This window comes from Mercenaria mercenaria, chromosome 3, assembly GCF_021730395.1.
Source record: "Mercenaria mercenaria strain notata chromosome 3, MADL_Memer_1, whole genome shotgun sequence".
NCBI lineage: Eukaryota > Metazoa > Mollusca > Bivalvia > Venerida > Veneridae > Mercenaria > Mercenaria mercenaria.
Window position 1 is genome coordinate 78,156,274 of NC_069363.1, and position 17,360 is coordinate 78,173,633.

The following is a 17,360-nucleotide window of genomic DNA, read 5'->3' on the forward strand; positions in this document are numbered from 1 at the left end:
CGACAAAGTTTATGTAAAAAGGTGACTGCCATCCTTTATTGACTGCTCAGTGATAATCCGCAGAGTAGCTATCTGATCTGTGCATGATCGGCCACATCGGAATCCTGCTGGCTCATCTCTGAGGCTTGCATCAATTGCTCCTCTAATTCGTTCCAGGATGATTCATGCTAGGACTTTGCGTGGCAAGGAGAGTAGTTGGATTCCACTCCAGTTCTGACAATTACTCAAGTCCCCCTTCTTTGGAAGTTTAATAATGTGTCCTAAGGTCCATTCTTCTGGTATCTCCACTAATTCCCAGATTTTTTCCAGCAGATCTTGTATAATATCAGCTGTGAGTTGCTGGTTAATCTTCAAAACCTCTGGAGGAATGTGGTCTGGTCCTGGAGGTTTTCCATTTCTGATTTTGTGCAAAGCTTTTATGATCTCATTTTTGTGATAGGGCCAGTTTCAACATCAAGGTGAGGTTAGGTGCACTATAAACCGGTTTAAGCTCACAAATGGTGGTTTTACCACTGACCGTCCGAAGGCGGTGCCCCACTGTGTTTCTTTATTTGTTCTTTTTGTCCTTGTTTGCAGTGTGTGTTGTTCGTGTGTGCGTCCGCGTGCTGGGTTAACGTTTGGGGAGGCTGTGTTTTCAGAACGTGTCTTTCCCTGTTGGGTATTTATCCTTGGTTTTTTTTGGCGGAGAATGCTCCATCAAAGTACTAAATTATCTACATTCTTTCTTATGTTGTTCAGATGAAGACGCTTGCATGTATCAGCCAGGACCTTAAAATGTTTGTTTAGAGACTCGTGTAATGTTGCCATGGTTCTTAAAATTGCTAGTTTATCAGGTTTTGCCAGTTCAATATCAGGCCACCCTTTCTTGAATTCTTGGAACAAAGAACCTTTGAAAGTAGGATCACCTGCAGATTTCTTCCCTAGAATAACTGCATGTTCAAAAACCATGTTCAAGAATGCTTGTCTCGAATATTCATAATCAATGTTGGACATGCATGTCATATAGTCTATCAAGCTTTTCTCTTCTTCCCTTTTGAATAGGGGATCAGGTCCATGACTGTGAAGTTTCAACAGGTTGCAAATATAAATATCTGTCTCTTAGAGTACTTTCTGGTACACCACAAAACCTAGCTGCTTTATATACAGACATGCCATCTTCCTTTACTGCCTTAAATGCTAAACCAATTTGAGGTGGATCTTAATTTCTTCACTATTTTCTGAAGATGACCATTTTACTGAAGATGACCAGTTGTTGGAAGCTGAAAAGAAACGAAAGATAAACATGTTTCATGAAAAAAGTAACCATGAAACTGTTTTCATAGGACCAATATGACAGGGTGACTTATTATAACACCATTATTTTATGCAGCGTTGCAAAAGACTTGACATTTTTTAGAGAATTTTAGATAAAATGAGATAATTTTCAGTTGGAAATGATTTATTCTGGAACTTTTAATTATAAAGATGGCCTGCAATAATGAGAAGGTCAAATCTTAAAAAGCTCGTTGTTGTCACTTATGAAAGATTTGACAGGTTGCGGGAAATTTTGACAGCGCACAATGAAAACTTCCGGTACACAAATGTCAAGACGTAATAGATATTTGGATTTGTCGGTTATTGACATCCACTGGTAATAGAGCATAACAAAATTAAATGTATAATATTGCAGAAGACCTTATGCAGCATTCTTAAATCAAGATTTCAGTTTTAAACTGGATTTTAGTTGTGAGATATATCAACAATCACGGTATGTATTAGAAATTATTTTATGATTCGAAATTGTTGATACAATATCTTCATTAACACTATCGCTTTTTAACCTTAAGTATGTGTATTTATTTTAGGACTTCTCAAGGCAATAACTAACAACAGCATACAAGCAATAGCACTTTATTCCAGGCCAACACTTCAACATACAAACAAGTTACACCAAAGGGTATCGAACAAAATTGTATATCAATAGTATACATAAGTAGCAGAAAAGGCCGCATGATATCAGGGCCACTGACTGACGAGCAAGCAAGAGCATGTTTTCATCAATAAATTGACTAAAATAGTAACTGCAAACTGCGGACTTGTGAAACTAGGAATTACGCTACGTAGTAATGGGCAAAACCTAGTTCACGCTGTAAATGGACCCACCGTTAACCGAAATAGCGGTAACACACTGAAAACTGACCTAGCTGTTAACAGACGACCTAGCGGTTAACAGACTTTAAATCGACATAGCGGTTAACACACTATAACCGACTTAGCAGTTAACATACTTTAACCGACCTAGCGGTTAACACACTTTAACCGACCTAGCGGTTAACACACTTTAACCGACCTAGTTGTTAACACACTTTAAACCGACCTAGCGGTTAACACACTTTAACCGACCTAGTGGTTAACACAATTTAACTGACCTAGCGGTTAACACACTAAAGTGTTGACAGAGCTAGCTGTTAGCATCACTTTAACATCAGACAAGCAACCAATAGTTCGATATACTGTCAACAGACCTAGCGGAATGCATCACTATAACAACAACATACAACCATCGAAAGATTGTAACATTAAATCTGACTTATATAATACAAGAACATGCGCCTGCCTGCTCGCCCAGTCATAGAATTTTCCGCCACAATAAATTTGAAAGATTTATTCCCCCAAAATTCTAATGACTACTACTACAAGCCTAATTTAAGTTGTCTTAGAAACTTGCAGTCCTTGACGACTTATCCTCATGACTTACTAATATACAGTTTATTTCATACCACGATGACTATAACATCTTAATTTTATCTTGCATTATCAGGTTCTTGCCTTCAGGGCAAAGTCAGCTATGTTGCCCATTTGCTTGAACCTGTACTAACTGTATTTGTACTCATACCTTTTTTTTAATGATACTTATGGATGGACTGACATAATGACAAGATATAAATTGTCTACGGCAAAAATGAGACCTTGAATGACATTTATTGCGCTCTATTTCAGTTGTAATGTTTTGTTACTGCTTCTTTTTCATGCAAACGGTTAAAATTAAAGTAAAGCAATGATTCAATAATTTTTGTTAATTAAAGCCCTTTAATCACATCCATTTTATATATTTACAATTGATGGTGAAACAGTTTGTGTTAAAATTGCAAAACCATAGCGCGGGCTTCAAGATCTGACCTGTCACTACTATATATGCTATATTACAATCATTGCCCTATTTATTTTATTTTTGAACACAACTGAAGCATGGAAGATCTGTTGTTTTTTTGTTGTTGTTTTTTTAATTATAAAAATTATGGACTCAAAGAATAAAAGACAAATTGAAAATATCAAAAACATAAACAGAATTTGTCATGCAAATTCACATGATTGCCACACTTTAAACATTCACATTTCGAGCCTTACTCTTAGCATAATACTTTTGTTTAGTTACTAACATATATTATTATTTCTACACTAGAATATTTGTTATTGCCGACCTAAATATGTATATTAAATGCTAAAATTGGTTTGCCAAACTATAATGTTTCGGGACTATTTGCCCCTGTCAAGAATATGATTTTAATCATAGTTCGAATATTTAAATTGGTAAACTGACTGACATTTTATATGTTTGCAACGCCTTAAAGCTTACCTTTTTTCAAAAATTATATATTATTTAAGCTGCGAGCAGTTCTTTGCGCAATCAACCCCATTAAATGTGAATCAAGCTTAAAATGTTTGCACATGAAAGGCACTTAAAACTGATTTTGCAAGTTATAGTACCCATCTTCCGATATATAACTTTGATGTTGGTACCATGTTAAATACAGTTGTAATACCTTAGTAGTTGAGCATCTTTGCACTGTAATAAAAATTGAACCGACTTATTCCCATATAAGGTTTATTACCTTAATGCAACTGTTTTGAAGCTAAGCATAGTTTGTCAATTTTACATGCATTTCTGAACGAAAACTTTTAAAACTATTTCAGCTGAAATATATGCAACCATAATAAATGTTATCCTACTTTTCCATCCAATCAAGTGCAACCCATTTCCATTGTTTTAAGATATGCGGTCATGCAGAGTGTATTTCCTTAATAAGCAAATTTGTCAATGTTCAATTATCCTGTTTATATAAAGTGCAGATAAATTAAGCTAATTTGTAACATGACAAACAATAGGAAATAAAATCTGAAAAGTAGATCCCTCGAGAGCACCGAGAACAAGGCCTTCCCAAACTCCACTGTGAAAAATATTTCGGCTTCTTCCTGCTTTTATCTATTAATATAAAAACTGAACTGGGCGACTGCTTTATCAAACCATGCCATCCAACTTGGCAGTCATAATATTATATGCTCTGTAGCTCTAAAAATATCTACAAAGAAACATTAGCACCAAGTGATCATGATAAATATTTAAGAGAATTGGCTTAATAACTGCTGACAAAATTAGTGCCTGTACGCAGTTACAATGCCTTCTTCCTTAAAACCAATTGCAACGACTGAAGTGTACAAATACTGACCTCAAATAAAATTTATCTATAATTATATTCAATTAATATACACAAAAATTAAATTATTCAACCATAAAATACATTGAATTACTTTCAAGGCAGGTACTTATCTGCCAGATTATTGTAGAAGATAAATTAAATCATGTCTGAATGCTATTCTCATTTATAACAAAGTAAGTTGTTGTGTAATTGATAATAATGTTGTTATATGATATAGTATTTGTAACTTTCCCGTGTGAAATTGTATTTGTATAAGCCGCCAAATTCTCACTATCACATTGATTTTGCTAAAGGCCTAGGACATGCAGGATGTCTATTAAATTAAAATGAAAGACAGTAAATTAAAAACTTCAATGTTGACATTTACATCATTATACTATCATTTAATGAAAAGTTGGTTCCATATAAAGACGAAACGGTTCCATATATTGCATTTTCCAATTTATATAATGAGCGAATGAACCTATATATTGCAGACGAGATTAAATCAACCGTCACGCGTCGCAATTTTTGTGTATAAAGGGTCGACTTTCTTCTATTAAGGTAACGTTTACGGCGCAAAACGACTGTAAACTGTATGTACGTCTTCGTAGACGTTCACTTTATAACGTCCTTTTCGCTTTTCATATTACAAACAAAGGAAAGGACAATGTCACAAAAAAACAAAACAAACAAGACTGAAACAAGACTGAAAAAATAGTAATAAAAAACTTATTCTGTCATTAAATGAACTTATATCAATGAATTAATGATCTCAAATGAATTCATAATAATTATCATAAAATGAATTTAACCCGGTCCGTAAATGCGTGAAATAATGCCCAGGGGAGAATTTCGTGTCTTGATATAATATGAAGCAAGCTCGAATGTCGTCCTATATGACCTTCCTTAAACACTTAGTTCCAACACGTGACTCTGGGTACTTCCCCGACCTTTCTGTACTAGACAATATTTACTTGGTAGTGAACGCAATGAGGAAATACGAAACAGAAATAACAAGAGCTGTCACTAGTGGTGACAAATGCCCCCGCAGCGCCTTGACTTTTGACCTGGTGACCTTGCCCTTTGACGTGGTGACCCCAAAGTCAATAGGGATCGTGTACTCAATAAGTACTATTAGCATGTGAAGTTTGAAGGTCCTGGGTGCGTGCAGTGGTTCGCGAGTAAAGTGCCTTCATGCAAAAAGTTAACATTGCCCCCTGTGACCTTGACCTTTGCCGTGGTGACCCCAAAGTTAATAGGAGTCGTGTACTCAATAAGTACTATTAGCACGTGAAGATTGAAGGCCCTTGGTGCAGTGGTTCGCGAGTAAAGTTTCATGCAAAAATTTAACGTTGGCCCCTGTGACCTTGACCTTTGACCAGGTGACCCCAAAGTTAGTAGGAGTCGTGTACTTAATAAGTACTATCAGCACGTGAAGATTAAAGGTCCTGGGTGCAGTGGTTCGCGAGTAAAGTGCCTTCATGCAAAAAGTTTATGTTGGCCCCTGTGACCTTGACCTTTGACCTGGTGACCCCGAAGTCAGTAGAGATTGTGTACTCAATGAGTACTATTAGCAAGTGAAGATTGAAGGTCCTGGGTGCAGTGGTTTGCGAGTAAAATGCCTTCATGCAAAAAGATGACATTGGCCCCTGTGACCTTGACCTTTGACCTGGTAACCCCAAAGTAAGTAGGGGTCGTATACTCAATGAGTACTATCAGCATATGACGTTTGAAAGTCCTGGATGAAGTGGTTTGCGAGTAAAGTGCCTTCATGCAAAAAGTTAACGTTGTGACTAACAAACGAACGAACGAACGGACGGACAGTTGAAAACTAATATGCCTCCCTTCGGGGGCATAAAAAGATAAAAAGTAAGGGTAGATTATAAAGTGAAGAAACAATATTCATTGAAATAGCGGAACTTACGTAAGTCTGCACGCGCCATTTCATAAAACATAAAAATGGTGAATATTTAAGTTAGTTACGTTATCTGTCACACTTTAGAGTCACTTAAAATTTCGTTTGTTTGTGTGTGTGTTTTTTTAAGCTCACCTGAGCCAAAGGCTCATGGTGAGCTTTTGTGACCGCTCAATGTCCGTCGTCCGTCGTGCGTCGTCAGTCGTGCGTCCGTCAACATTTTCTAAAAAAATCCTCTTCTTGAAAACCACTGTGCAGAATTACACCAAACTTCACAGGAATGATGCTAGGGTGGCCCCTTACAAAACTGTTCAAAGAACTGAATTCCATTCAGACCTCTGGTTGCCGTGGCAACCGAAAGCAAAAGCTTTAAAAATATTCTTGTCCAAAACCGCAAGGCATACATACGACCTTGATATTTGGCATGTGAAATCATCTAACAGTCCTGTATGAACTTTGTTCAAACTGTGCCCCTGGGTTGAAAAGAGGCCCCGCCCCGGGGTTCCCAAGTTTTAATAGACTTACATAGGAAATAATTTTAAAAATCTTCTTGTCTGAAACCAGAAGACCTAAGCCTTTGATATTTGGTATGTAGCATTGCCTTGTGGTCCTCTACCAAGATTGTTCAAATTGTGCCCCTGGGATGAAAAGAAGCCCCGCCCCGGGGGTCCCAAGTTTTACATAGACTTATATAGGAAAAAACTTTAAAAATCTTCTTGTCTGAAACCACAAGACATATGCCTTTGATATTTGGTATGCAGCATTGCCTTGTGGTTCTCTACCAAGATTGTTCAAATTGTGCCCCTGGAATGAAAAGAGGCACCGCCCCGGGGGTCCCAAGTTTTACATAGACTTATATAGGAAAATACTTTAAAAATCTTCTTGTCTGAAACCACAAGACATATGCCTTTGATATTTGGTATGCAGCATTGCCTTGTGGTTCTCTACCAAGATTGTTCAAATTGTGCCCCTGGAATGAAAAGAGCACCGCCCCGGGGGTCCCAAGTTTTACATAGACTTATATAGGATAAAACTTTAAAACTCTTCTTGCCTGAAACTAAAGCTGACTTTCAGTGACCACGAATGTGACCTACTGACTACTGACCTACTTTCTTAATATTTTAGCATCTGTTTGACATTTGAAACATGTAGCTCATGTTACTCAGTTGAGCGATCCAGGGTCATCATGACCCTCCTGTCTTTTTTTTTTTTAGATTTTGTTGTTTAAGCTTTCTGATTTTACAATTAATGCTCAGCCACTGTAATACGTGTATATGCCAAGTGATCAAGTTTCCTTTATACAATAAATATATTAAATTCATGGTTAAACTAAGATTATGCGGCCTATATGATAACATTTATAAATCAGATATGGATTAGTGAAAAAGAATCATCGGTTACTACAAAATAATGAAATAAGAAATAAGAAAAATGTTACAAGGTTTGATTCACAAGCTTTTGTCAGACATGTACTCGTTTATAAATATTTGCTGTTGACACACTCGCAGAATCATCACCGCATTAATTTGATCACACATGTAAATTCTGTTCCGGTTAGATTATAGGTTAGTCGTACATGGGTTAATCACAAAAAAAAACGTGATATCTTTAACGGCAAACTGGGACGCCAGTCTCTCGTCATGTTACTAGGCCCTAGTATCAAATTTAACGATGCATTAAAGGCAGCTCTTTGTTACAGTTTAAGTACTTCTGTGTTGCATCATGTTTCTATGTATCATAACATAAATGGCCCTGCCACCAGTAAACGTTCAGGGGCGTTTAGTTTTGTGTTAGAAGGCAGGTTTGTTCTAAGTGTCTGAATTTATATCAGTCATATTTATAATGACTTTACATAAATAGAATAACATAAATGGCCATAAATATATATATATATGGTCCTGGACTAATATTCAACACTAAGCACAATATATATTATAGAGAAAATACTGAGAAAAATCATGTTTATTAATAAAATCCAGTAAAAACAAACACAATGAATAAGCAAGGACGAGGAAAAATCGACCGTCACGCGTTGCAATTTTGTGCATGAGGTGTCGATGGCGCCGAGCGGCTCGCCTTAACGGACGTTCACTTGATAATGTTCTTTCTGCTTTTCATATTACAATGGGACGGCTGGTGTCACCTAAAAAGATACAAATAAGATTGAAAAAATAATGTCACAAAGGTATTCCAAACATAAGGATGAGTATACTTATAGTTGTGTGACGTTCTGAAATATTTGTCGATATATTTGAGAAAAAAATGTCTTAAAAGTATGTAAATGAGATATTTACTGAAAATATGTTCATTTATGGTAATTAAAACATATAACTCTTTAACCGAATTTTTGTCACAAGTCTTCAGCTATCGCGTTATTATTACAAAAGTAAAAATGGAAGTTATTGTTTATTAAATAATACTCGCTAATGTATGTGCAATACCATTTTCCTTTACTTTATCTGTTTCAAAGAATATTATAAATTTTACAATTGTCTAATGATGTCAGATTAAATGTCTTGAAAATATCTTTTGATGTCTATAAAGTAACATATATATATATATATATATATATATATATATATATATATATATATATATATATATATATATATATATATATACTGATGTGTGGCCTTAAGGACCGACTTTAATTAAACTCTGTATTGTATAGTATTTTCAACTCTGTCCAATGATCAAATAATTGGAACGCTTTTCGGCACGGGTATCATTGAAATTAGTATCACCAGACCTGATGTTATTCAAACGAATATCATCCGGGTGTTATTCAACTGAAAATTCCCCGGCAGAGTATCACTCAAATGAATATCATCTGGCATGATGATATTAAAAAAACATCATACCTTAATATTGTTTGAAATGTACTATTCAAAAATAGGCTCCGTTTGTCTATGGCTTTTTACATTGTTTACTTGAGGGATAATAAAAATGAATATCAACCGGTAGGGTGTTGTTTAAACCGAGTGTTATTTATGAACAAAATTACATTGTATTCAAAATCAACCTCTCTGTGGAAAAATAAATGATAATGTATTTACATGTAATAAATTGTTTTGTGAGAAAATATTGTTTAATCAGCTCTTATATTTCAAGCCATGAAACGTTAAAAGTATATATTGTCAGCTTAAAATAATAAAAATATACACTCTTGTATAAATTTTGCTTATAAAGCTTTTGGGTAAATTTTATACAAGAGTTAATAAGGTTTAGAATACAGTTGTTTGTTTCCTCTTACCCGAGCGACCCTGTCTTTTTGTCCACTGACACTAAAGTTTTAATTGAAGAACAATGTAGATTTATGATAAACAAGATAATTAGTAAGTATGAAGCGCGAAGGTATGATGGTGAAGCGCGACAGTACGATGGTGATACTAAGATGGTGAAGCGCGACAGTGCGATGGCGAAGTGTGACAGTACGTTGGTGAAGCGCGACAGTACGATGGCGAAGCGCGACAGTACGATGGTGACACTACGATGGTGAAGCGCGACAATACGATGGTGAAGCGCAGCAGTACGATGGTGAAGCGCGACAGTACGATGGCGAAGCGCGACAGTACGATGGTGAAACTACGATGGTGAAGCGCGACAGTGTAATGGCGAAGCGCGATACTACGATGGCGAAGCGCGTCAGTAGGACGGACTGTCACCATCGTACTGTCGCGCTTTGTCGCGTTTCGCCACCGTACTGTCGCGCGTTATCGAGTAGTCTGATTTGCAAACTGAAATCACGTGGCATGGTCACGAATTCGTTCTTAATACGGCATTCGCCGAAAAAATATACATCGAATTAAAGCTCGCCTGGTTCACTGCCCTGGACGCTAACGTCTCCGTACCCGGCCTCGCCTATTTGGTGAAGCCTACCTACGCACCTGGATAGAGTCCATTATCTTCAAGGTGTCTGGTACCGTCCTACCTTCGCGTTTCGCGTTCACAGGGAGCAGGCGCTGGCCCTAACGGAACACCGTAAATACCTCATGTCAACATGGCACTATCAACCGTCTGTATGTGGCGACACAACAACTTAACATTGGAGCTCGCCATCCTTTGCAGTAAGTTAAAATAAACTTCAATTGGGTTCATCAAATTCTCTTTTTTTACAAAACAAAATGTATATGCATCATCCAAACAAACAAAAAGTCATAATTGGCGAAAAAACATCTGACCGACTGAGTTTTGCTATTGTTTGTTTAATTTTTAAATTTGAGTAGTTTAAGTCTGTAATTTCCTTCGAAGAATTTTAATTGGAAATTCGTTTCGCTACCTTTTGTCTTATAAAAGAGCTAGATTTATGCGTCTCCCATTTCTACAAGACGCTGTTTTCCGGCAATCTTTTGAATTTCATATCTGAAAAGTTAAACTTCTTTTAATTCATTACATTTACAGTATTAGGCTACTGTCTGTTTTTATTATTCGAACGGAGTTATCAAGTGTTTTTATCCCCATTTCATTTTATAAATTCAATGACACTGCAATTTATGCCCATATTACCAAAGCAACTAAAGACTTATTTTGCGGTGTTCATTACGCTTTATATATTTTAAGATCATTTTCCCATGTAGTATTACAGATATTTTCACATTTATCAGTGTTTAGATTACGATTTAATGAGTAACATTTTTTTAATCAAAAAACTTGATACAGTATTATATCTGGTAAATCTTTTGAAGATTACTAAAATTTCTTTTTACCTGCGTGTCTGAACATGAAATGATATCAAAATATGTTAACTGACATCCGTTTATTGTAATAGTGGTAAAAACATTTGTTGATAATTAACGATGATATAATTTGCTTGGTGAATATTCATAGTGAAATAAAAATCGCATCTGCAAAAACTGTTATTATATGAATGGCAACTGGCAAATGTCAAATCCATATTCATGTACATAAATTTTGACCATATCCTAGAGTTTCTAATATGCGTATGCAACAGAAATGTTTTATCGCTCACTATACTAATAAGCTTCATTAAATAATGGGGATGGGGAGTAGGGTGGAAGGTAGCCTTCAGTGCTATAAACGAATTTTCAATTTTAAGTACAGTCAAACTTGCTTGAGAGACCACGTCTATCAAGAGGTCACTTGCATTAAGAGATCTGAAATGCGTACACCAACTGAAGTAGGATACTGTAAAATAAATTTCTTAATATTAAGAAAATATACATGTTAAGTTAATGCAAATGAAATTTATCTATGCGTCATAGAAATACTATTTACTTATGAAATATGTTACTTTCTCTCGCAATACGAAACACTAAATTGTCATTTTAATTCACTTCTAACGGATACAGTTTTGTGATAGGTCTGTTAGACAGTTTGTTTCCAACACGAATTTTTGCTGATCTAATGAGTCCATCTTTGCCCTTGACAACTTCCTCAACAACAGCTAGTCTCCAGGTACTACGCGGTGTACCGTCATGGACCTGAACCACACTGCCGAATGAAATGTACTGTTTGTTACTTCCGCTGGTAGTGTGATGTTCTCGTAATGCTGTAAGGTATTCATTCCTCCAACGATCCCGGAAGTGGTCAATAATCGTCTGCTGCACCTTTGCACGTTTTCGAATGTCTATTTGGGTGGTACTGGTCATCTCCAGGTTACTGCTAGTAATATCATGATAGGGTAGAGTCGTTACTCGTCTTCCGTATAATAGATGCGCAGGTGTAATAACCTCCGCCAACCCGAACTCTGAACCTACGTATGTAAGGGGTCTATCGTTAAGTGTTGCCTCGATTTCAGTAACGATCGTCTGCAGCATTTCAAATGTGATGTAAGAACGCCCAAGTACTTTCTTTAAGGCAGATTTTGTGAGGCCTATCAACCGTTCCCAGAAGCCTCCAAACCACGGCGCTCTTTCGGGGATGAATTCCCATATCGTTCCTCTGCTTAAAAGTTCATCTTGGATCATCGTGGAGAGTTGTTGTAGATGGGTAGATGCTGATAAAAAAGTGGTAGCATTATCAGACACCATAAGATATGGCAAGGACTTACGGCTCACGAATCTTCGGAACGCTTGAATGAATGCATCTCCTGTCAAATCAGGCACAACCTCTAAATGTACCGCACGTGTGCTTGCGCATGTGAACAAGCATATGTAGGCTTTGCTTTCACATCCTGTGGCGTTCTTCACATACAAAGCTCCTGTATAGTCAACTTCTGTCACAGAAAATGATGCGGAATCGTGTACTCTATACTTCATCAACGGTGGCGGGTCTGGAGCAGAAAACGGCTTGCCTTGAACTTTTCTGCAGGTCACGCATCTCCGAATAACGGACTTCACGCACTGCCTAATCGTTGGTATCCAGTATCTTTGCCGTATTAAAGTAATTGTCGCACTGACACCAGAATGCTGTATTTCACGGTTAGCATCTAACACTATAACTATAGTCAAAGGATGTTTGGCTGGTAACAAAACTGGAAATTTTGTCATCTCGCTAAGCGGCGCATTATAAATACGTCCACCACACCTCAAAATCTCATCTGCGTCTAAAAAGAGTCGTAGCTGCCTTACTAACGTGAGTCGTCTGCTGGTGCCAGTTCTGAGGTTGTTGATCTCAATGGAATATGATGCTTGCTGGCAATGCTGTAACCACAGGCGTTCGGCGCTCTGGATCTCGTCAATCCCCAGACTCCTGTGGCAACGTTGTACTCGTACTGCTGGTTTTCTGCATCTCTGGACGAAACTCAAAACGTATGCAGTTACTCGTAGCAACTTTTTGTAGTAGCTATATCTCTGAATGTCGATAATTTTGTGTATTCCGGTCTCACATCCTGTACTACTGCTTACTTGTTCCCGTAGTATTTCCTGGTTGTCGGTCGCAGTCACTAATGCAGGTGTGGGATGTTCAAGGTTTAAGCTCCTTTTCGGCCACTGGGTTTTATCAGTTATCCAGGTAGGTCCGTGCCACCATAAATTGTTTTCCTTGTGCTGTTTCGCTGTAATTCCACGTGTGAGTAGTAAATCAGTAGGGTTCTGTTGCGTAGGACAGTAGCTCCACCGGAAACATCCGGACAGTTCATATATTTCATTGATGCGGTTCTGCACGAATCTTTGTAACGGCTTGGACCTGTTTGCTTGTAACCAGTGTAATACAATCTGGCTATCCGACCACATGAACACGTCCTTACAGTTAAGAGGAGTTTGAAGATGTCTGTCTAATCTTGCACCCACCACGGCGGCCATAAGTTCGAGCTTCGGCAAGGTAATCGATTTCAACGGTGTAACTCTGTTTTTCGCCATTACCAGACTAGATTGTCTCCCTTTCACTATATACGCTGCTGCACCATATGACTTCATACTGGAATCTACGAAGACGTGGAGGGTGGTATTGTCGTTAACGTTGGAATTGTCGTCTGATGTAAATTTCCGGAAATAGTATCTTTCGACGCGCGTTTTCATAGCGTCGTTTAGATCTTTAATCAAACTGTTTCAAACAATCTGTGTCTCATCTGGTAAATTGTGTCCCACGTGAAATCATGTTTCCATGTATCTTGGATCAGTATCTTAGCTCGAACAGTCACGGGTGTGAGTAGACCTAGAGGGTCGTAGATTCTGGAGGTCTGGCGCAGTATTTCTCGTTTGGTAGCACTTTGTGACGTCATTGTTATGGGGTTTGAGAGAAATCCTATGTCGTCTGCCGGAGTATTCCAAGCCATCCCAAGTACCTTTGTAGTCTGTTTTGGATCAAGGACATTCTCGGATCCTGCTAAAATTTTCAGTTTCTCGCTGTTTGTCGTCCACGCTCTTAAATTAAATCCCGCGCTCAACATGAGATCTCGTTCATGTAGGAAGTACTTCAACAAGTCATCCTCTTCCGGAAAGCTGGATATAATGTTGTCTACATATAAATCGTTTTTCGTTGTTTTGCTTGCCCAGTTTTGGCTGTTTTCTTGTAGATGTTTCTGCAAAGTGGCGTTTAGAATAAAAGGCGAGCACGTTGCTCCAAACAGAACTGCTTTAAACCTGTATGTCTGCAGGGGACTGTGTACATCAGATGGATCAAGTAACCACAGGAACCTGGTTACATCTCTGTCGCTTCCATGGAGGCCCACGTGAAGGAACGCCTTCTCGATGTCTGTGGAAACCGCAAATTTATGTAGTCTAAACCTCACAAGTAAGGTAGTCAAGTCATTCAAAGCTGTCGGGGTTAATTGCAAACAATCATTCAGACTTGGAACTTCTTTGGACTGGTGGGAACTACAGTCATAGACTATTCGTACGGGTGTTGTGTCTGAGTCCTTCTTCACGGGATGATGGGGTATGTAATGGATCTGTCTATCATCTCTCTGTAGTTCTACTTCCGGTACCTTTTCAATAAAACTTCTCTTCTCTTGGTCTGCTATAATTTCACTTTACATTTTAAGTATCTTCCTATCTTTGCTCAAGCGTCGTATTGTACTCTCTGTGCGTCTCTTTGTTACTTCATAATTTGTTGGTAGGGGGTCGTGATCATGTTTCCATGGTAACCGTGCTTCGTATTTACCATTATTAAAAAAAATGTGACTGTTGATACTCTCTCATTGCGTTGGCTTCAGCTTTGTCATTTGCGTCTGCCGATATGCCTAAACTCTCAAGTTTCCAGAACCGGTCGATGTCGTCTGCTGTAGGTGGCGCTGTTACAACATTCATGATATAGTTTGCATGTGTTGGGGTAGAATGATGGTTCATGGGACCTGATAACAAATATCCTATCTTGGATTTTACGGCTGTGGGACCATTTCCACGAATCACCCTGTCTTGTACAATCTGCCAATAATAATCCGCACCTATTAAGAAGGAAATTTCAAATACGTCATCAGTCGTAACCGGATGTGCAAGTCTGAGCCCCTGTAGGTAAGGTAACGTTGCTGCTTCTTTCTGGATTCTATTTTGAAACGGAACGGCAATGTTAGGCACTATAAGCACATGCATTTTTATCTTTTTACCATAGTCTGTTTTCAAATAGATATCAGCCTTGTCCATATGTCGTATATCTTGGTATTGGTTCCCAAACGATGCTACACGAATAACGTCAGTGCCAGTACGAGGTAAGTGTAAATCGTTCGCAAGTTTCTCAGTAATAAAGGTTCTCTGCGCTCCTTCATCAAATAAAATATTTGCGGATGTCGTAAACTGGTCAAATCCAACCTCGGCCACAGCAGTTTTTAACAACACATCGGGCCTGGTGTCACTTGCTTCTGTGTAAAATACGGCTGCTTCAGAACTGTTCGGCGGATCCCTGCGGAATGCTGTATTTTTAGACCAAATATCCGAATGGTGTCTTTTGTTACAGAAACGGCAAGTTTTTCTCGATTTACAGTGTGAAATTTGATGTTTACCCAGACAATTAAAACAAAGCTGTTTCTGCTTTACAACAGTTAATCTCGTACCCATGTCGGGAAAAGTTCTACACTCGTTGCTATGGTGACCTTTTTGGCAAAACGCACATTTGCCAGACTGTTTATATTGTTCATTTGAATTTGATGCGCTAAAATTTGAAGCGTTCTTACCTCTAGCTCCGGCATAGAACAGCGCAGTTGGTCTGTGTGCATCGACATCCGGTCTGTGATTCGAACTTCCGGTCTCAAGAATGTTGATCTCCTTGCTGATCGCACGTCTCAGGTCTTGAATTATCCAGTCGTTATTCTCATTCACACGGGCGAGATTTTTTCTCAAGTCTGTGGGTAATTTGTCTATAACTATGGGAACGAGAAGGCTGCCGTACATGTCTTGACTCTGACCCAATGATCCAAGCCTCGGATGTAAGTTTCCATTTTATCATAAAATGTCTATAACTGCTGATTGTAGATGAAGGTGCTGGTAGATTTAGTAGCGCTTGCATCGTGGCATGAACTATTTTGTTCTGTTGACCATATCTTTCACGTAATAACCCCACTGCTCGGACGTAATTTGCATTGGTTAGCGCGAAACCTTCGACCGTCATGGCGGCTGTACCTTCTAATTGGGCTTTAAGGTATCCAAATTTCTGCACATCACTTAGATTCATGTTGCTGTGAACTGACGACTCAAATGAGTCCCAGAAAGATTGCCACTGTAATAGGTCCCCATCAAACTTAGGCAATGTGAGCTTAGGTAGTCTACTGAATTGCGATGCGTTCGATGTACTCATGCACGGAAAAGACGGCGGTAATGACGGCGGTTGCTCACTGTGGTTTGACGAATTTTCATCTATGCGGTGCGTATCTCGGGGCTGTATCTCGATTTCCTGTGTTTCTTTATCTTTATGACTAGATCTTTCTGCAATATATCGTTTGAATTTGCGTAATCTGATTTCTAGGTTGAGTGTATATTCTTCGGATTCTACCATCTCGTTCTCTGTGGTATCTACGTCGGTTTGTGCAAGAATTTTCTCGTTCAGGCTCTGGAGAATGTCGACTTTATTCTGAACAGTCTCTAGGGAAGCATCGCACTCTATCATGTCATCTTCTTCACTCGCCTCTGCTAATTTCTCGATAAATCGCTCGATGATTTTCTTAATACCATTTCTCTGGCTCTGTAACTTCTGTAAATTCATTGTCTTTTTTTGTCACGGCACCAAAATATGGTTGTTATTTGCGTTGTGTTGGACGAATTATACAACAAGAGCGAAACCCAAGTTCAACCTTTTACTATCGTTCTGATAATAAACAAAATACAATACGGACGTGACGTCAAAGCGGCACAGCGCTCAACAACGTCACCATCTTTAGAAGGTTACATTAAATTATGTCTGTCTTAGATTACGGTTAGGCGTGTTTAAAATAGTTCAACACGTGGCGTAAATATAATCAAGTACGTAAAAGTCAGTAAAGTACCCAGAGTAACTAGCTTGACCTATGTCTTTACTGAAGCTCATATAGGACGACATTCCAGTTTTATATTACATAAAGACACGAAATTCTTTCCTGTGCATTATTTTAGGCATGTGCGGACTAGGTTAAATTCATTTTATGATATTTTGGATTTATTTTATATCATTAATTCATT

At 38.1% G+C, this 17,360-nt stretch overlaps 3 protein-coding genes across 3 annotated transcripts; all 3 read right to left on the reverse strand.

The window, feature by feature from the left end:
* Window positions 1–11,660: 11,660 nt before the first annotated feature.
* On the reverse strand, window positions 11,661–13,691 carry LOC123560095 (uncharacterized). Its single transcript, XM_045352356.2, has one exon. The coding sequence runs from the start codon at window positions 13,689–13,691 to the stop codon at window positions 11,661–11,663; it is 2,031 nt and encodes a 676-aa protein (XP_045208291.2).
* A 122-nt stretch (window positions 13,692–13,813) lies between these two features.
* LOC128555938 (uncharacterized) lies at window positions 13,814–15,767 on the reverse strand. The gene is made up of 2 exons (XM_053539776.1): window positions 14,908–15,767; window positions 13,814–14,744 (listed from the first exon to the last, which is right to left on the reverse strand). The coding sequence occupies exons 1-2, from the start codon at window positions 15,765–15,767 to the stop codon at window positions 13,814–13,816; spliced, it is 1,791 nt and encodes a 596-aa protein (XP_053395751.1).
* Window positions 15,768–16,020: 253 nt separating this feature from the next.
* On the reverse strand, window positions 16,021–16,908 carry LOC128555939 (uncharacterized). The gene has a single exon (XM_053539777.1). The coding sequence runs from the start codon at window positions 16,906–16,908 to the stop codon at window positions 16,021–16,023; it is 888 nt and encodes a 295-aa protein (XP_053395752.1).
* Between the last annotated feature and the right edge of the window lie 452 nt (window positions 16,909–17,360).